At 44.6% G+C, this 21,576-nt stretch overlaps 1 protein-coding gene across 1 annotated transcript in view; it reads left to right on the forward strand.

Annotated features, from left to right (window-relative positions):
• Window positions 1–20,876, forward strand: part of LOC146174635 (neprilysin-1-like) — a 244,341-nt gene extending 223,465 nt beyond the window's left edge. The window contains exons 19-21 of the mRNA XM_084583822.1: window positions 2,897–2,992; window positions 9,991–10,031; window positions 20,617–20,876. Coding sequence (XP_084439948.1) covers window positions 2,897–2,992; window positions 9,991–10,031; window positions 20,617–20,758 — 279 coding nt within the window. The 3' untranslated portion in view covers window positions 20,759–20,876. The remainder of the gene's footprint in view (window positions 1–2,896; window positions 2,993–9,990; window positions 10,032–20,616) is intronic.
• Window positions 20,877–21,576: the final 700 nt, after the last annotated feature.

Below are 21,576 nucleotides of genomic sequence, written 5' to 3' on the forward strand. Positions count from 1 at the left end.
ACAGGTAGCAAAACCTAACGGGGGGGTGGCGATCTGGAGCCCCACCTGGCCACATCCAGTTCTATAGCCCGTACCAACCGCGGGCCCGGGTCGTCCATTCTGGCAATTCAAGAGGACTTTTCGCTTCCGGTGGTTACTCGCCCAGCGAGTGCTTTCACGAATTCCACCTCGGAGTTTTATCTCTGACGATGCTTCCTCCTCAGGCGCACACCGACCCGGGAACCTGTCCACTCACGGGCATCAACTAGGCTTTTTTCCAGCCTCCTGCCTTTATTTCATCATGTGAGCTTACTGTACAAGAACCAAGGTGAGAGCGTTCATGGCCTGGCTGCCGGGCTAAAGACCAAGAACCCGGCTCATGGTGCTATATTCTCGTGCCTACTAACCGCTACTGCCTGTACTCATCAGGATTTGTCCTTTGGGAACTACTAAACTTCCTCATCCTCGGGGTCTCGCGACGACCATAAAGCCATGCGACGGTCGATAGGGCCACTTCTCCGAGGTCTTTGGAGTCCAGCCACGATAGCAGCCGGAACCACGCTGGACCACTCAACTGGTGGGGTGGGGGGACGGGGGAGGGTTACATGCAACTCGTCTCCAGATCGGACTTGCCCTCGCCCCCTTTAGCACATGACAGAGGGATCTTATACACGACCATCGTTTTACAGGGGACGAAGCAAGTCACGCTTCTTCGTGCAAGTAACGCTGCCGCTCTTTTTGCCGTTTACTTTGGATCGTTTACTTCGCCCTGCGCTTTTTGCGCCGAAATATGCATTCGTCGTACCAAGACCAACTAGCCCTTCTTTCCACGTTAACTCTTTTTCACTCCTACCTTCCTCTTTCCTTTTAAGGTGTTGTTAAGGTGTCCATAGAAAAGGTGGGGCTGAAACGTGGAGGCTAACGAAAGGGTTCTACTTAAGTTGAGGAATACTCGAATGCTGTGGAAGGTAGCTTTAAGGGATAGGAAGCACGCAGAGTGAGTGAAGGAGTGAAGAGAAATAACTCCAGTTACTGATATTCTAGTCGAAATAACGAAGAAATGACCACGGGCAGGACATGTAGTTCGAAGAGAGGATAACCGAAGGTCTCTAAGAGTAATCAATTGGATTTCAAAGGAAAATAAGCGTAGCAGGGGGCGGCAGAAAATTAGGTAGGTGGATGAGATTAAGAAATTCGCAGGGGTCAAGTGGATGCAGCTAGCATAGGACCGGGTTAATTGAAGAAATATGGGAGAGGCCTTCGCCCTGCAGTGGGTATAGTTCAGATGATGATGATGAGAAAAGTGTTACGGATACTGCGCATTTTCTTTCACATACACCAATTTATATTTTTTTGCTGCCTGATAGCGGTGTGTTCTGAATATGTTGCGAATGGGTAGAAGTTGATGAAGAGGAAAATATGCAAAATACAGCTTGAATTAAGAAGATAGTGGCAGTTACACTCGCGGGATGTTGGGCAGCGACGATAGCTTACTAGTCAATTCAGTGACCATCGAAGATTACGTTTTTTTTTTGCCGCCATGAGTTTGAAATGCGCTCGAGGCCAGAAAGGTTAAATTTTAGTCTAATGCAGCTTAAAGCACTGATTGCCAATTACCGTCTGCCAGAGGCAAAGAATCGAATAAGCTTCGCTGAAACCGGCAATTGCGGACTATAACGTCATGTCATCTATCACTTCAAAGTACCGGATAATGATCGTCGTAATCGGCTAATAAAGGCTGAAGTGCTTAGCGCACTAATAATCCTGGGCTATATCTCCAACACACCAAAAACTGGCATGTGAATTATATCTCTTCGGGTTCATGTAGCCCGCTCTCTGAGTCAATGTTACGTAAACGTACGTGTGTTCTAGAAAGGGTACCCTCGTGGCCTTCCAGAGTTGCTCACAAAGTTCCGGTAGCGTTCCGTGACAGATTGACATAACCAATGATGGCTAGCCTCATTGAAATGTATTTCCCAATGTGGGCACCCCACTCAGCTCCTACGGATATCTATTTTCATAATATATGGGCAGCCATTAAGGGGGAAAGCTGTCTTTTCCTCCTGATTAACACGTCTAACACCGATATGGGACCGATGGCGGTAGCACAAGGGAAAACCCATTTTGGGCGTGCCGACTAGTTCCTCCAAGGGGAAACTGTTAATGTCGGCACATTAGCTACAGCCTCTGCATAAGATGCGCCAAATGGATCCCTGGGTTCTGAAATGGTGGAATTACCGTTTAGAAATATTTAGTCAGCTGATCTAATGTCTTGCTACATGAACCGTCCTATCAATGCGTTTAAAATTCCTTTCAAGCTTCACAAAGAGCTAGCGTCATGTAGGCCCCATGCTGCCTGAAGTTTGATTCCACTCGAGCGCCCTGTCCTTATTTTCATCATTTGGAGCTGCAGCCGCCCTAATAAGGTGTCTTCGGCAAGATATTTCACATGCGAACTTAGTCATTTATTTTGGTATCTAGTATGCGAAAGCATTTCTCATTAAAAGCTTCATGCAAACGACAGCTGCGTGCCTTCCCCCAGGTGCACAGAAACCATTTCCAAAAAGTACGGTCCCTTTAATTCGATGTGCGAGGCAGCGTTCCGTGCTTCGGGAGAACATGTTTAATGCGCGTTTTTCTTGCATTAGGTTGGTATACATTCTCAGTGATGTTCCAAGATTAACATAAGGACGTTGGAGAGAAAACGTGCCAAAAATAAATGCATGGGCTTGTTGCGCACTCTCCAGGATATGTAAATGGAAGAACACCATAGAAATTAGAGATATGATTTGCTCTGCATTGTATACGGCCCCATTAAATTTTTCTGATTTGTCATATCTGACTTTAAAATCCCAAATGTTTTAAATACTATGAGCAGAAAAACCAGCTGCTAACACGTTCATTTTTTCTGTTTCAGGCATTTACAGAGGTGATGAAGCAATGCCAGCAAAAGTGTCCAGAAATTAGGGATCAACAGAAATTGAAGCAAATATTCTTCAAATCATACGCCAATGTAAGCTGCACTTCATGAGAAAACATAGTTTTAAACCTGTGTATTCTGACTGAATTGTGGGCATGGTTGAAAGATGATGAGGATATATCTTATTATGAATTGTGGCTAATTGCCGATGTGACAATAACATGTTGCACCGAAACTAATTCATTATTTCGTAAAGGCTACGCCACAAATGCACGCCAGAATGGTAAAATATTATAGAGCACTGTAGAATCTGCATTGGAGTAATCCGAAAGCATGGATGCTGCTGTTGGTTGCTTGTGGTTGCTTCTAGTGTCCTAATTCACTTCATGGTTATTCATTGTAGTGTTTGGTACTTTCACATTGCGCGCCAATCCCTTCCTATGCCCTTTTTCGGGTCTACTCCCGGTTGCGCAATGTCACATTCTTCACGTCACCCTAGTTGACTGACTTAATTAACTATTTTAGTCCTTAGTACTTTCAAATTGCGCGCCAATCCTTTCCTATGCCCTTTCCTATAACACCACTCATTAACCTCTACCGGACTGGGCCTAGCGCGAGCACTCCTTGCCAGGCCACTGCCCGCTTCTTCGTCTATATCGGCTGGTCACGATCACATCATTGTCTGATTATCTATTGTCGTCTTTGTTTGCCGGCCGGAGTAGGTGAAGTGTTTTTCTATAAGAAGTTTTTTCAGCTATCCGCTTCCTCAGGTCGAGATTTTCGGATGAGTATCTGGCTGTTGTCATGAAGAAAAAAGTTGTACAAAGATCTGCTGGATGTGTTTTTGCCAGTGCTCGTTTATCGTAGTCAACATTTGGGTCCAAAATGCGACGTGCTGAAAAGAACCAAAGAATGCCTGTGAAGCCCCCAGTGCGTTCGTTCTTTTTTCAGTTGCACAATGGCACATTTCCGGTAAAGGCGTGGTTGCAGCGCAGAGGTCTTTCTGTGCTTTGGTCGGTCGATTGTATTATATGTAAAAAGGCGGAAACAATTGAACATATCTTTCTAGACAGTCATATGCTGTTTTTCTTGGGGATGTCTTGAAATTCACCCTGAAAAAAGTTACCTTTGACGCCTTTTGGAATACGTTTTCTACCATGCGCAGAACCAGGTGAAGTTTGTTGCGACCTGTTAATGTTGCTCTCCATGCACAGCGTTTGGCGCACGCGAATGGATGTAAGACATGAACGTATTATTGTGTATCCTGCTTATCTGTATTTTATTGAAAACATCATCTACATACAGGAAGTGTTCGGGCAGCAAGGTTTTCAACCTGAGTGGCTACCAGTATTCGACAAACTAAAATCATTTAATCCATTCTATCATCTTGCAGTAGCCAGAAAGTGATTTTGCATTTATTGTCATGTAAATATATTTTGTGTTTGTGCAGCCAAAACGGTCACAAAGAAAAAGAAACGGGCTTGGCGCAGTTCGTTAAAACGCTAAGCTGGGGATCAGAAAGATTTAGCTTCAGTTCCCGGTGGAGACTACTTTTTTTTTTTTTTTTAATGAGGAGGAGTCGCAAAACTTTTAAGCACTGTTAGGCAACGCTGGCAGACGTTGGCGAGGGGGCTGCGCAGCTGCCTTTGGCTGTGACGTCACGAGCATGCGCAGAACAAGGATATTTGGAGTCACGCGAAGCTGCGGTATGACACGGAAGCGCTTGTCCTGTCTTCCTCGTTATTTTTGTGTCGTGTTTCTTGCTCAAAAAAAAAAAAAAAAAAAAAAAAAAAACAGAATGCTGACACGGGTAGTGAAGCTTTCGCTTCAAAAAGGGTCAGTGAAGCAGCGATACTTTTTGGTACCGCGACTGAAGCAAAATTTATTTTCCAGACTGGTATTCAGAGATAGTCCGCTACGCAGGACGAGTTCACCAGGAATCCGTGGGAGTGCAGATTAACGTGGTATTTATTTGGGAATCTGTAATAGACGGCGAAGTTGAAGAAACGACCTCTATCGCCGTCTAAATAAAAATGCATCTGTCTGATCCCTGCTTTATGGGATTTCTCTACTGCAGGAATGCGTAGGTCTCGATAACGACTTTACTGTCGTCCGTAAGAACGTGTCAGAGGGGGAGTAATTTACCATTGCCGCAAATCGTAATTTTTTTCCATACCGTCTTAAACACCTGGAAAGAAGGGTTGCTACAGTCGCTGTTCTGTTCACGTTCATAAATTCACAAGGTTCAACATTCCAATATAGATAATTAGGGAGACTGTCGTGTAGGGATCTGGATTAAGTTCGACCATCTGGTTTTCGCTAACCTAAGTGCACTGCCGTCAGTCAGTGCTAGGCCGCCTTGCATTTAGTTTTCTTTTAAACACAACTGCCAAGTTAGGAGCAAACCCACGTGTTTCAGTTAGATAAGACCAGTGCCCTAACTGCTTAGCCACAGCGGCGGCCATGCGTCCTATGCGTAGAATGTCTCACTTTTAAAGCGAGAATATTTCTAGTCACTTATGAGTGATTGCGACAGGACCTGTGAGCATAGGCAGGCCGCAGAAGTTTTGTTCACCAACCCATGTCCCCCCACATGACCCTGCTAATATTTTACGCAGACTTCCTGCGAACGCGTCCATAATTCTCCTTGTCTAGCAAAAGGATGCTGAAATGATTTGAAGGAAATGAAGGAAACAAAAATGTGTGTTATTTTTGTATTGTTATTATTATATACGTTTATACGTAAAATCATGAATTAAAGAATCATAGGGAACACCTAAGCTCCGTATTAAAAGTGTACCGTCCTCTTACGTTGTACACGGAGGTTTTATGTTTCGCGCTACACAGAAGTTTTGTGTTTGGGACTAAACGGACGTTTTATGTTTGGCGCTCAACGCGGTACCTTCGTGTCTGCTGAAATAAATAAAGTTGGACCTCGTGTGCTAGGTGTGCAAGCACGGCATGGCAGCCGCGTTCTAAAAGACGGCCACTTTGGTCGCTTGTTATAGTGTTCCGCTGCGAATACCGACAAGAGTATGACGTGATAGCGTATTCAAACGACTGACATAAATCCCCGTTTTAATTAAGTCGAATGAACGTGCGCTTCTGGCACGGCATCCAAAAGGCACTGGAAAGTTGATTCTTATACCACCTTCCGGTTTAAATAATGAACTCTAGTTGCCAGCTTTTCCCAAATTTCTGATATCATGTGGTCTCGTTAAGTTGCACAAACCATAGAAGGACTTTTTGGCGGATTAGTTGGTACACGATGTTATTTTTACAGGGCTGAAGAAACACCACAGGAGGAACGACACAAAAGGACAGAAGCGCAACTTCCAACTTTAATGAGCAGAAAAGGAACCCAGGCACTAATTTATAATCTCTGGTCTGAGTAGACCATTGTCAGAGGCGTACTTAGAGCTAACGCTTTCAGCCTGGAACAAAGGAGAATTTTCCAATCGACGCCTCAGGGAACTAGACCCTGGGCTGCGCCTTCGTGTTCCCCCTAACAAAGGGCGGCGCGAAACAACACTGATGTGCCGTATGTGGCTCGGTGTTGCATTCACCAAAAAATACGCTTATGTGATGAGAATGGCGGATAGCCCTAACTGCGAAAGATGCGGCTGCGAAGAGACCACACAGTATCTCCTTTGCGAGTGCCCTGCTTTTTCAAGCGAAAGACATGCGCTGCGTTCGGCTCTGGACCATCTTGACAGCCGTCCTTTCACAGAGGAGAAAATCCTCGGCCCATGGCCACAGAAGGCGTCTAACGGCAAAGCCTTCAAAGCACTTATGTGTTTTATGAGAGACACAAACTTGATTGAGAAACTGTGACTGTGCTCCTCGCCGCCTTACCTTTCCTATCATTCTCTTCTATCTTTCTCCTTTAAACTCCTCATTCCCCTTCCCCAGTGCAGGGTAGCAAACCGGAAGCTTTCCTGGTTAATCTCTCTGCCTTCTCTCTCTTTCTCTCTCTCTCTCTCTGGTCTGCATGAATGTGCGATACCCGCCACACTAAATCGGACTATCATGAAAGAGAAAATGAAAAACGAGGCGGGATTGAACCAGTTGAATCATGGCAAATCACATGGGTGAAAGGTACGTCCCATGGACAAAGACAAGATTATGATAAACGCGGGAAACCACAAGAGCTTAAAAATCGAAGAAGACATGAGGCAGAATTCAAAGATAAAAGCATAAGTTTCAAAAGCCAGCGTGTAAAAGGCGCCTAAAATCATTAAAAGGAAACGTAAATTGGAGACTGAGAGATATGAAAAAGCACTACACTTATCTTTCGAAGTTCGTCTCTAGAAAGGAGTATAGAAGGCGTGCTAACGCTACAATGTATAGCTAGGTTACCTCCTTCGACCCCGCTTATAAAACATTTTCCCGTCTGTCCAGACGAAATAGCACACATAAAACAGTTTGAATGATTTGAGTTGTGTATAGTAATCGTACATTTTACGAAAGCTTCCTCGTCTCTGCCTTTTATTGCAGCGCAGTTAGTTTCTAAGCGACAAATTTAAACAGTGACCTTTATCACATAGGGCCACTGGCATGTGAGTAAGCAGAAGCAGCGGCAGTGGGTTTGCCTTATCACCCCGTGTCTGGTATTCGTGCAACTGCGCACCCCAAAAGCGTATGTCAGGATATTTTAGTAAAGGGAAGGCTATGCTAATGCCATGTGTGATAACAAGCCTGGCAGTTTGTAATACAGCGGCCCTTAACAGCACCATCAAAAATAGTGCGAGTTGTGACTTGATTTGATAGCTATTTGGTGCTACACAACCTTTCAAATATGTACTTATTTCTCATTTGTGACTATAAATGTTCTGGGATATGCGTGGAAATGACATGGTCCAACTAGCATTCGAAACATCATGCGGTTGCTGAAAACTAACCACGGAAAGTTTCGTGCTTCACACTGCACATTCTTGTAGTAAATAATATATAATACAACATTGTCGCCTCGGCTCAGTGGAGCGTGTGGAATAGGTAGAGCACAATCATCCGAACTCTGAAACTACTCGCACACATACGCTTTGAAAACACAATGCTTCTTCAAAATGCAAAGACCAAGCTCTTCTGAAAAATGTTATTCACTAACTTCATGTGTGGTCAGCATGTCTATCTATATTGTGAAGAGGAAGAAGTGCACAAGGAACATGCCAGTCAGTGGCATCGTGATCGTCAGTGCTGCTGAAGATGGCGGGGTCTCGCTGGCGGAGGGAGCCGGGACAGATGATGGCAGAGCCAACTTGTACGGCTTTGTGGTTAACGTCCTCAGGCATCACAGGAGGTGGTAATGTAGGGCTGCGGAGTTCCAGGGCGAGAGGATAGATCTTGACCGGCAGCTCCACCAAATGTAAGAATGGGGGGTTTATTCAGCAGATCAACAGGACTTGATCAGCAGGCCTGAGCAGATCAGCGGCGAACACAGCGGCAGCAAACACAGTCAGATCCAGCACGCGCAGCGATCACGATGCCACTGACTGGCATGTTCCTTGTGCACTTCTTCCTCTTCACAATATATTTAATTTGTGATTGTCTAATTCGTAAGCATCTAAGTGTCTACGTTACCCAAACGAAAGTGAATGCATCAGTGGGGATGGACAGAGCTGGTTGCCTCATAAAATTTACTATGTTTTGCAGTTTCTGAGCATTATGGGATATTTTCTATTTTTACAGCAGTAATAAATGTTAATCATATAAGCCTGCAATAAACACTTGCATTTTATCGATTATGCTTGTATATTTGTGCCAAGGTACTTCTGCATGCTGTCGCCTACAGATGTTTAAGAAACGGGACCTATGTAGTGAAATCAATATTATATATTAAAAATAATGTACCTGCAACTAAACCTTCGGAGCCATATATAATGCCGTTTGTATTAAGGAGGAGGAGTAGCTGCTATGAAAAGGTTTAAACAATGTTAAATGCTCAGAATGTCTAGGGGTGAAACCCTTAGCACTAAAAAAAAAGCAAAAATAACTTATAAATTGGTTCACAGGAAGGGAAAGGCGCAGTAACTGTCACACTTGCTCTGTGGACACCCGAACCGCGCCGTAGGGGAAGGGAGGAAGGTGGGAATGAAAGTGGAAAGAGAGAAAGAGGAGCCGTAGTGGAGGGCTACGGAGTAATTTCGACCACCTGGGGATCTTTAACGTGCGCTGACATCGCACAGCACACGACGCTTCTTCGTTTCGCCTCCATCGAAACGCAGCCGCCGCGGTCGGGTTCGAACCCGGGAACTCCGGCACAGTAGTCGGGCGTCTTACCACTGCACCACCCCGGCGGGGTGCAAAAATAACTTCGTCGACGACTTAGAAGTAACTTAAGCTCTCAGGTATTGCAGTCAGTACATATAATTATTGTATTTGGTTGTGATGTTTCTATATATAATGGAACGCTATTAATATGTAAAATATCCAGTAGTTTATGGTATGAACACCGGTGCTAAAAGCCGTGTTGAGCAGAAGTGAAAAAATAATTTGACTGCACGAACGCCAAATATACCGGTTACGTATTGCAGCCAAAATACGATAAGATACACATCAATCAAACAACTCCAGCAGCTTGTCTATTGATCCGCAATATAAGGTAACAAGCAGCTACATACTTGCCCTCCCCGGGCGTAACTGTCTGCCCGAAAAGCAAATAATTCCAAAATGCAACTCTCTGCCAATATATAGTGACAACCGAGTACTAACGGTCATTTCTTTATGCCAATGAATAAAAGCATCTACATCAAATCCAAGGATAGGCAGGCCTAATTAAGGAACATGATTCCAAAGGCCGCATAGCTGCATCTTTCAGCTATGGTAACCTCAATAACTGAATTAGTCTTCTACGTACACTGTTCGTTCTTGAACTCCTGCGCGGCAGCGACAATATTTACCTAAATGTCTTGCTAGGTTTTTTTCTAATACAATTATACCTTACTTTTCATTTATGCGGCCAGTGACTATTTGAATTTCATTGAAATGCTGGCTAAATCATTGAACATTTCAATTCAGTGATTTCAATTGCTTACAAAAGTTTTTAAGTAATTTACGACAGTATTTTGCTTTTATCGCTCACGTTATTTCAGCGCCACTGTGGCCTCGGAAAAACAGATAATGATGAGCACAGGTAAGCTTGTACAATCAATAATTTGGATGTTACCAGTCAAAATCATTTTAGAAGAATGTAATAGTCGCGTGTTGTTAAGTATTGCACTTTTTGTTCTGTCTTACTTGAGTAAGATACAACTTCTAGTAATGGATTGCTTTTCGAATTTACAATCTTTGGGGAATCGTTTAAGGTGAAGTAGATTTGTGATAAGGTTGTGATTTTTCGTTAGCACTCGTCTATGTGTAGTAATTAGGTTAGCGAGGGAAAACAATTCAGTTTCAAGAAACACATCGTAACTGAAGCAGCCCTCAATATGTTCGAACCGCTGACCTGGAAAAATATTATACATTTGCGAAGTTTATTTAGAAGCTGTAATGTTTTACATCGAGCCGTACGACTTCAGCTGAATACACATTAATCAGAAATCACTTTCTTCTTACATTGAATTTATACTAGTGCTCCCTGGCCTTTCCGTTCACACTGCTATACAATGTTTCGAAGATATATCCCCCTCCGCCTCTTCATTACGTTGCATATCTTCACGCAATGTCACAAATAGAATTCATCCGCAGCTGTAGGTCTCCACCGATTTCTGTATACCATTGCTATTCCCTAAATCTAAAAATCCTTCATGCATGGTCCCGCCGGGGTGGCACAGTGGTTACGGCGCTCAACTACTGTTCCCAAAGATGCGGGATCGAATCCCTGGCCTCGGCGGCTGCTTTTCGATGGAGGCGAAAAGCAAGGTGCCCGTGTGCTCTGCGATGTGAGTGCGCGTTAAAGAACCCCAGGTGGTCGAACTTTTCGGAGTCCTCCACTATGGCGTCTCTAATAGCCTGAGTTGCTTTGGGACGCTAAGACCAACCGACCGACCGACCGACCGACCGAGCGACCGACCAACCAACCTTCATGCATGCAACATTACTTCAAAAAAAAAAAAAGGAAAACTGCAGCACTCACGAAAAAGTTTTGACCTATAACTATCACATTTGCATTTAGGTAGCATCACCGGCAAGCCAGGCGCCCATATGATTAATAGCGGAGTACAAATTTTATTCTATCGTACTAGCTTCTTTGCAGCCACCAGCTTACAGGCGTATTTACGAATTTTGCAGCTTACACCGCATTGTATGTAACGAAATAACAACACTGTAAACAATTTTCGAGTGACGTGAGTTGAGTGCAGCCTGTAAGCACATGTAGATAAAAAATACAATGGTTCTGAATGGGGTGAATTTGTGGAAAGCTCTCGGGCAAGAGGAAAAATTTAAACACGACTACTAAAGCATAGAATCATCGCCCCATAATTTCAATATAACGTACGAGGACGAGAGCGCAAGATGAAAAGTATCTGAGGTTTATAGGTCCCAAAAAACTCGGGGTATGCGGACGCCAGAGTGAAGGACTCCTTAACTTTCAGCCACCAGGTGACCGAATTTACTTCGTAGCCTTCCACTGCGGCCACCTTTTCTCCCTCTCACTTTATCTCCCACCTTCCTGTCTTGCTTTACAGTACGTTTCAGGTGTACACAGAGCAAGTGTGACAGATATTGCGCCTTTTTTCTCCTTTGAACCAATTTAATAATAACAATAATAATATTATTATTATTATTATTGCACTCTGGATCTTGGTGTCACCGCTTGGCAAGTGGAGCTCATTCAAGCGTATTGACGTTTCGCCTGTATGAAAAAACGACCGCAATGGCCAGGATCCTAAGTAACGACCTTGGGTTTAGCAGTCGAGGGTCGTAACCACTGAGCGACCGCGACGGGAAAAAAAGGATTTCCTAAGCTGCATCCGGAAGCATTCGCTGGAGATAGTAAGGAATGCTATAAAGAACGGACGCAATATAGAGATATCAGAAATCAGGCACCCGTAAGCATCAAATACATACAGTAATAAAAAAAGATGGCTGTGTAATTAGCTTTATTATTCCTTGTAGCTCGAATGGCTAAATAGTTCAACACACAGCTTTACAGTGAAAAGGGTCGCTTATGCAAATGGCAGAAAAAAAGTGGGCTGAGTGGTTAGATATACGCTGTTATGAAAACAAAGTGAAGCATGCATTAAGAGCAAAAATAAAGAAAAAATATTGCAAGTGAATGCTAAGAAACCAAAATCGACATAACCTTAAACATGGTAGACTGTTATAGTGGCAAACATCTGCATCACACTCTATAGGATTGTGGTTGTAATACATGTTACCCGCACTGGATAAAAGATCATCGTGTCGATGGATTCGCACAATCAGGCCTGAGGTTCGGAACAAACTCCGTGACTACATCCAATAACGTGCCCGCTCAGTAGAGCGGAACTTTTCTGCCCAGGTTTAGCATTGGGCCGCCATCTTCTACGTGAATACACTACACTCTACCCTCAGACCTAAGCGCATCCGGATCAAAATTTGGCGGCGGTCTCCCGTGCGATTTAGCGAAGAGTGCTGGGAAACTGAGCGCCATCTATCTGTGCTTAAATCTAGCTATCGTAAATCAGTTATTATTGTCAGCAGAAAAAGAGAGGGGAGCAAGTGCACTTTAAAAGCTAAGTAGCCGATAAAACGAAATTTATTCCAAAAAAGCACACGCAATTCATGGCTCCCTCCTAACGGCCCAACGACAATGGTGTAGCCAGGCGAAACGAAAAACATGGGCAGACCCCGGTAGGGTACGTCAAAGAAGCCAACGCCGGAAGAAGCCTCGGTGGTCCAATGCGGCAGCTGTGATAGCTGGTACTAACTGGAAGACTCCCCATTCTCCTCCCTGGACGAAGCCCACGGTAAGGCTTTCGTAAGCAAATTTTGCGCAACATTATCAGGGCTACATGCGATCATCGCGACCAGGAAAAGAAGCTGAGCTCCAAAGTCGGCCTCGACATCGAAACACTTAGGACGTAATGGCAGAAATAAGAAATAAAAAGCAAAACAGAAAGACAAAAATTACAGCAGGAACTAAAATACGAACGCGAAATGCAGGAACAGCTCTCAGCCGAGGTGGCGGTGCATCGGGAGAAGATCGAAAAAATCGTACAACTAAAAGCCACCACAGCAGTAAAGAACCACTCACCAGATGAAGACCCAGAAAACAAAACATCACTTGTCAATCAGGATCTGCCACCCAGGTCAAGTTAAGAAAACACTGAACATAATAAACTGAATGACAGTGGAGGCCCGTGGATAAAAGTTAGCAACAAAAAAAAAACAAAAATAAACAAAATAAAAGCGGCTCACCTGCATCCCATTGTAATCAAAGGCCAACAAAAAAAAAAGGAGTGGTGCCCAGTTGGGACCACAAACCAGCTACAACCCACCTCAACAGCGCCGTCTGACAATAGTAATCGGTGACTCAAATGCTCACCGTATGAAAACACACCTATATTAAAAATGTAATGACTGGAGGCTCCGCATCACCACCAAGTCAGGAGAAACCCTGAAAGAAACACTCCTCCGAGCAGAAGGAAAAATATCGAGAGCAGGCTCCACAAACACAAGATTACAACTAGTAATCCATGTAGGTAAGTCGACGCCATAGCGACACAGAAGCTGAAGGGTCAGTAGAGCTTCTCAAACAGACACTGACACCCTGGAGCACAAATGCACCACAACGTCAATATGTCATCATTGCTATACAGGAGCCACATCAGGTGGAAGAAAGCCTGCCAAAAATAATTTCACCGAACCAACACCACATGTACTTCGCTTGGACCCAATGTAAAGTTTGTAGCCACAACAGTTGAGCCCCCAAAGACAGCTACGATGACATACACTATACAGACTCAGCTGGGAAGCAGATGAGCACCCAGCTGGCCCAACAAATCACCTTTTTTTACAACAGAAAAGCCGCCAGGACACAACCACGACACAAAACCGAAGGCACCCAATGGGGACAGACACGCAAGCAGTGAGGACACTGCTCAAAGCTATGTCGACTACACTCGACCAGATAGGCCGCACAAGACGCCACTAGTAAAAATACACAAGGCAAAGCAAACCCATAAACTACCGATAAAGAACGCCAAAGAAGCGGCAGCAGTGTCCTACCTAAAACAAGGGACCGGAATGAACCAAACCCAGCAAGCGAATCCCCTTTAGAAGCCAAACAGCAAAACATTGCACATTCGCATCACAGCAAAAAATCAAAACAGGGGGAAAAAGGAACAGAACAAAACCAAAGAGCAACTAAGTACGACGACTGCATTTCTTGGCCGCGCATAACCAAGTCTGCAAACCATACAGAAGAGGAGCAATTTAGCCACGCTAACACACAAGAACCAAATTCCTAAAACATTTCAACAATTTCTCCCACCCCAATACGAAAACGCAAAAAGAAAGTAGGAGACAAGCACAACACAAACACAGGGACATATTCATCTGCCTACTGAACGTGCAAGGTGGCAGCAAACTGAAATGGGAAGAAGTTCATTACCAAATTAACCAACAGAAAATTGATCTGTACGCATTACAGAAACACACCTCAGAGATGACGAAGAACCGCAAGTACACACAGGACTAGAGTGGCATGACCGCGGTAGAAAGGGGGGCACCAACGTGGAGGAGGAGTCGGACGTCTAATACAAATAACCTAAAAAATCTGCATTGGTGAAAATAAAAACAGCTGTGAAGGACACCTGTGGGTTAAACTAGAAATAGGGAAATGCCGAATGTATATATGTGTAGTATACATGGCTACTGCATCTGAAGACAAAGAATGGAATAAACGAATATATGAATGTGTCACTAAGGATATCCAGCAAACAAACAGTGGGCACCCAATCTTGCTTATGGGTGACATTAAATGCCATATATTGGAGCTTAAAGGCAGAGAAAAAGATGCAACGCACTTCTGCAGACTAGCAGAAGAATGCCACTTGTCAGTAGCAAATCTAGATCCTTTCTGGCAGGGCACATGCACGTGGACACGCCGCGCTCAAAAATCATCCATCGACTATGTTCTCTACAGCAAAGAAACCCCCAACCAGCACATTCAAGTCATTTCACTGAATATAGATAAAACAAGGCTTAATGCTGCAGTGACCACAATAGAATTGAAGTATTTCTAAATATTGGTAAAACTCGCACAAAGCAACAACAAGGTTTTTGAAAGCACAGCAAAACATTAGAAGACGAGAGCCGAGGACAAACTCGAAGCGTTTGCATCACATCTCGAAGCGAAAATAGGAAACACTGAAGCCTATGAAGAATTCAGAGAACAATGCCTGCAAGTGGCAGACAAAACCCTTGGTAAGACGAAAGCGATGACTCGAACACGACCAACACCATGGTTCGACAAGGAAGTCAAGGCAGAAATATTCAAACGTTGAAATCTGTTCAAATTAAGTCGAGAAACAAATGAAAAAGATAGAACAGCAAAAGCCCAAGCATGGCAAGCATACCTAAGTCAGAAGCAAACAGTGAAAATATTGGCAGCAAAAAAAATTACACCCCCTTCAATAAACAAGAAATTAATAAAAAGCACGCAAACTTTTCAGTAAACGGTTCTGGCTATACATTGACTCCCTACAACCAAAGGAGTCTCCTGCTAAAACAGATACTATAAACACCACCTCTGGGCTTGTCTTAAATACCAAAGAAGAGAAGGAAGCACAACTAACGTCGCACTTTACAGCTCTCTACGACAATTCACAAGGCCAGAGGAATCAAATGCAACTCCTGATATGAAGAAGAGGACCGAAAGGGAACTTAGTCTGCTGAGCCCAATATCCACAAGAGAGCTAAAAATTGGTTCAGTAACCTTAAAAACAAAATGGCAGCAGGTACCATTGACATCCCCAACAAATTTCTAAAAACACTAAAGAAAAACGCAAGAGAAGGATTACAACACTACTTCAGCAGCATCCTAGAATCAAATCAAATTCCACCTGCCTAGAAAGAAGCAAAAGTAACACTTATACACAAAGAGAAAGGAATACCTATCGACAAGATATATGCATATCGGCCGATATCCGTGGTGATCAATGTCCAGAAATTGTTCAGCTCTATCCTCAACTATCGGCTACAAAACTTCTGTGAAACAAATAACATATTCACAGTATTTCAAAAAGGTTTCAGACGAAACGATAAGACGAGTGATCATATATTTACGCTCATCCAGGCTCTAGAAATAAAAAACAAAGCAAAATCTACATTACATCTAGTCTTTCTCGACATAGAAAAAAAACATATGACGGCGTCCCTAACTCGAGGCTCTGGCAGACACTGCAGGACATAGGACTAAAAGAAAAAAGCATCGACCTGCTCAAAAACCTATACTCACTGTGCACAGCAGTGTACACACTCCAGGAGCTCAGATCAAACGGGGTGCAGCAAAATATGGGAATAAAACAAGGATGCCATTGTCCCCAACACTATTTATTATATACATCACACAGCTCCTCCAATAATTGGACAATGAGGGATCAGGGCTGCGAATGTAGAAGATAACAAAATATAAGCAAGTAGAGTACACCTTGTCTGGCTTTCGCCGTTGATATCGAGCTACTAGGGGAATCAGCGGCGCACCTTCAACAACTCGTAGACATCTGCTCCCGAGTAGCCCGAAACGACCAGTTCAGGTTCAACACTGAAAAAAAACTCAGTAGATGGGAATAAACACGAACGACAGTATTGAAAAATATAACCTCCAAGAGAACCCTATAAAAAAAAAGCATTAGATTACAAATACCTCGGCGTCACACTCTGCGACCGACCAAACTTCCTGGACCAACATCAAAACGATTTTGTAAAAAAATCAAATCGCCTCAAAGGCCGCATCTGGCACCTGGCCAGACACTCACACATGTCCGTATACTGTTGGGCGCACGCTGTGGAAGGTAATCGCAGTAACAGCGACAACGTACGCAGACGACGTGCTGGCCTACTCCAGTGAAACCACAAAATGCCTGGAGCGTCATCAAAACGAACTAAGTCGCTGGCTGCTTGGAGGCAGCATGGCAACTGCAACCGCGGCAGTGAGCGGGGAAAGAGCTGGTCCTCATACGAGGAAAATGAGGCGAGGTCCAAATTACAGTACGCCAGTCAAGTCGAATTCATGGTATGGCTTGGTGGTATGGTAGGTACGGCAGGTTGGTATGGTGAGGCAGAATGTATCAACATCAAAGGTACAAAAACACAAAGACAGATTGGATTCGAAAATACTCGTCCCTTAAAGACGAAATATAACCGAAACTCAAAACACAACACAAAGTCAGAGGCCGAGTGGCACAATGCAGCCTTTAAAGAAATTAGTGACGCCAAAATAACAGTATGACGCACGGAAGCAGCAAAAAAAAATCAGTCTGGCATTATACTGCCAAAATAAGCTGAAACCGTCTCCACCACCATACTACCGAAGAGACAGAGGCAGCGTTCTTCTGTTGCAGGCCCACACGGGCGCTCTCCTCATAAACCGACGCAGTCACGAGCTGTTCGACGTGGACCAGAAGTGTAGACTGTGCGCTGCTTCGGAAGAGACCCTCGTACACGTCCTACAGCGGTGTCCAGCTCTTCTTGCGGTCCCACGATCATGCACCCTGGCCGATTGCCTAGCGATGACAGGTGAGACCGAAGAGGACCGAGCAGCACACGCCGAGGCCACGAATGCTCGGCTTCAGCATTGGGAACAACTACAAGCACGCCGAAATACCAGCAGGGAATCCTGAAACGGATCCCGCCCTGCCAGAGCAGCTCTGAACCACTTGGGAACAGCATGGCAACAGTGGATACAGCGCAATGCCAAGGTTTTGTGCCACCACGGACAACGCAGGGGACAACGACCATGGAATCATGCCGGCAACAGCCACAATGGCTGGGGCTGGCAGACTTTGCGACTGACAGTGAAAGACGCTGTGACTTAGCTCTTGACCTGAACGTGGCAACCGTATTGAATTCGTGAAGCTTCATGAGGCCGCTCGACCAACGGTACCATGAAAGACTGTTAAAATTCAATGCACCGTGATGCAGTGTCCTGATGTGTTTCTCTTTTTCCTTTAACTATCCATTTCCCCTGTGGCGTTGACAAACGCCTGCCCTTAGTAAAAAGAGATCAGGACCTCTCACTCACTCACTCACTCGCTTGCTTTTGCTTGCTTGCAATGTTTTCCAGGTAGGTTAGTCTTTGAACTCTCCTTCGAAGAACTTGCAGGTTAAAATGAAATGTGATGCTTTAGGGAGGTTACGACAAAGGAAGCATGCACTTCTCTACCTCAGGTACTATGATATCCCGACTACGCGGATAGATTAAGAGTATGTGCGGACATTGTGTTCAAAAACAATATAACTGGCGAAATAGGCGACTAGAAATCGCCTGCTTGAGAGCGCTGGAGAGCGAGAGAGGGATCTCCAGTACTTCTCTGAATAAACACTGCTTTACCATACGGCAGCAATCTAAATTCGTCTACATACACAACTTTCTGCCACCTCCTGTTGCACCTGCCTTTTACCAATATCTTGTTCGTTACCTTTAATGGCCACCAGTTGTTTGTCCTTCCAATTATGTGCCCTGCCGATGGGTATTTCTTCCTGATTTCGACTAGGATGCAATTAACTCGCGTTTGTTAAAAAAATACTCGCCTCTCTGCCTCTTAAATGAGTTTTTGTAGTTATTTTCACTGATTTAGGTTGGTTTTTGGGGTTTAACGTCCCAAAGCAACTCAGGCTATGAGAGACGCCATAGTGGGGGACTCCGGAAATTTCGACCACTACACGGCGCCTTGCTTTTTGCCTCCACCGAAAAGCGGCCGCCAAGGCCGGGATTCGATCCCGTGTCCTTGGGAACAGTAGTCGAGCGCCGTAACCACTGCTCCACCCCGGCGGAGTCTATTGTGACTGATTCACGGGGTCGTGGAGCCAAGAAAGCAGCTGATTTTGTTTACTAAAACCCAGGTTGAGAGCAGCTCGATCCTGGCACACGAATGCGCCAGTCAAGTGATATTGTTTTTTGTATTTCGAGGGCTGTCTTAACAGCTTGGGATAACGACACATGTGAGGCTTTCTTTATCGGAAAGAAATGGAAGGGGGGGGGTTTAGAAGGAGATCTCCAACTTTGGAAATCCATTTATTGCCTAAAGACAATAGTTAGTAAATTAGAAAATATCTTAATTACTAATTAGTTAATTGCAAAATAAATCAAATCACTGTGGTACGCCAGATAGCTGCCAGTTGTATACAAGTGGTTTCTCTGGCGTGCCTCCAATGTTACCTTTTTTTAAACCTCAGATAAAGTTAGCTTGAGTAGCCTGTATAACCCAAAGGATGAAAGGGCTGTTCATCGAAAACGTACAAAAACTCGAACAAGTACGGAATATCTGGCGCTTCCTTCCTGCCTGTTTTCTACAGCTCACTCTCCGCAAAATACACCTTCATCAGACAAACGCAAATACATTCTCTAAAATGTGGTTTATGGGAGATATTCAAGTGACGTCATGGGCGCCATATTGTCAGGCACTACGTAGCTTCAGCACTTCAAGCCGGAGTAGGCAATGATAAGACAATTGGATATGCTTGCAGCCTTTTGCAATGCTACATGGGCCACATAACTGCCGTCACTGTGGTAAGTGCATACACAACAGAAAATTGCTCTCGCCGCTCCCCCTGTCACGGATATTGGGTTACCCTAACCACACGGAGATATCGCAGGTGCCCATGGGACACACATTCACCACACTACATGGTAGCCTGTTCACTGCCAACAACCTATGCACCCTATTCCTAGGAAAACTGGACAACTCTCCCTGCTGAATCTTGTTGCCCATATCGCCATTGTGTTAAGCGATATATGCACCAACTCCTCGGCTTGAGGCGACAACCACAACTCGGGTTAATTAATGTTTTCCTATGCCTTACCTCGTGGAGGTATTTCCTTTCAGTGTTCTCTCAAAAGTTTTGTGAAGCACTCAATTTGTTCCGCCCGTAAATTTCATAGGAGGGTGTTACCAACGTCTTTATTATCGGCGCAGTGCTTTCAGCTTCCACTGTGACCGTCACGTGCCCTTCTCTTGTAACAGACACTCGAAGTTCGGGTTTATCGACATGGTTTTGAGCAGTGGGATTGTATGCGTCTTCCATGTGCATCTTGTTGACCGTGTCTAGTAACCATTTATTGTAACGCTGGAAGTTGTGGGCAACTCCCTAAAATGGTTTTCTGCTTTCAAATTGAGACTTCAGTCGATAAGATTCCCCAGCAGCTACGCTTTCATACATCACTTTATTGCGCTTTTAAGGTCTGAACGGTGGATGCTAATAAAAACCGGTCAACCTATCTTGAGCAAGCTGCTAGTATCGGAAAGCTAGTGGAGGGGACATGATAGTACACTACATCGTGTGCGAAGTCTATCCCAAATTTTTTAGGGAGGTCCACCTGGACTGCTCTGCTGCCTGCTGTATTTAAATATAAGCGAGAATACTGACAAAGCTTTCACTTGAATTGTCATTTGGATTGTAAAATACGTCGAATGAGAGCAGTGGAACGAGCTATGGAAAGAAAAACGATAGCTGTACTGTTAACAGAGATGATATATCCCGATCAACATCAGTCCCTGTTTTTTCTTTGTTGCTTTATTCTTATATATCATTTCAACAAAGCACTTTCAATTGTCGTTTTTATATTCCAGGGTAAACTACGCACTGAGAATGTACAAAGAATTTAGTGCAGCGTTTGGCTGCCGGCGAAGCAGCAAAATGAAGACTCGAGACACCTGCAAGATCATGCCTCCCCTTGATAACACCGGTTCACTTCCAGAGAAAGGAGCCTAAAAGGAAAAGCTGATGGCGCCCACCTTAACCCACGTTGACATTAAATGAAGGAATTATATCCGAACACCTCGCTCCACTGTTGTGTTGCATATATGCCACGCATGAGGTAAAATAAAAACGCTAAAATCATTTTGTATATTTTTAGCAGTGACGAACTCAATTAGCAACAGCTACAATGAAAACAGTACACTCCAAGCGGTGTATGTGAAAATACCTTCGCGTGCACTTTGCTTTCTTCGGAAAGAGTTATTCAAATGGCCTACATATTGACACGTGCATTAGAGGTAGAAGAAGAAGGAGCGCAAACGGTAGAAGTAGAGGACGTTGAAGTGTGGGTCCGTTCCCTTTGCCCGCGCTCCTGGTTCTCCTCTCTCGGTGCCCTCATTCAACGGCTGCATTACTTCTTTAGTGCGACAACTGTTACACATCTGATTGAGGTTGGGGGTTTTGCCGTGCTGGGTACACTTGCCGACCTGCGTCCGCCTACAAGTTAAAAACATGGATCTCACACCGGTCCATCAGAGCCCAAGCCGCCGCCTCCGCGGCCAATCATCTGAATTCGGGCCTCTTGCCATCTCGACGAGGACGACGCAGCCTCAACCGACGGTTCCACCAGAAATGCCCACAGACAGCAGGTCTCCGGCGCCCATCCTCTACCACACGCCGCGAACACCGCCATCTCTCCAAGGCGATGTGTACGAAGACGCGGAAGACTGGCTGGACACCTTCGAGCGGGTCGCCCGTTACAATGGCTGGAGCGACAACAGTAAGCTCCATAATGTGTATTTTGCACTCGGGTACTCCGCTAGGACATGGTT

The sequence above is a fragment of the Amblyomma maculatum genome, chromosome 11 (assembly GCF_055883805.1).
Source record: "Amblyomma maculatum isolate TAMU_Amacu chromosome 11, ASM5588380v1, whole genome shotgun sequence".
NCBI lineage: Eukaryota > Metazoa > Arthropoda > Arachnida > Ixodida > Ixodidae > Amblyomma > Amblyomma maculatum.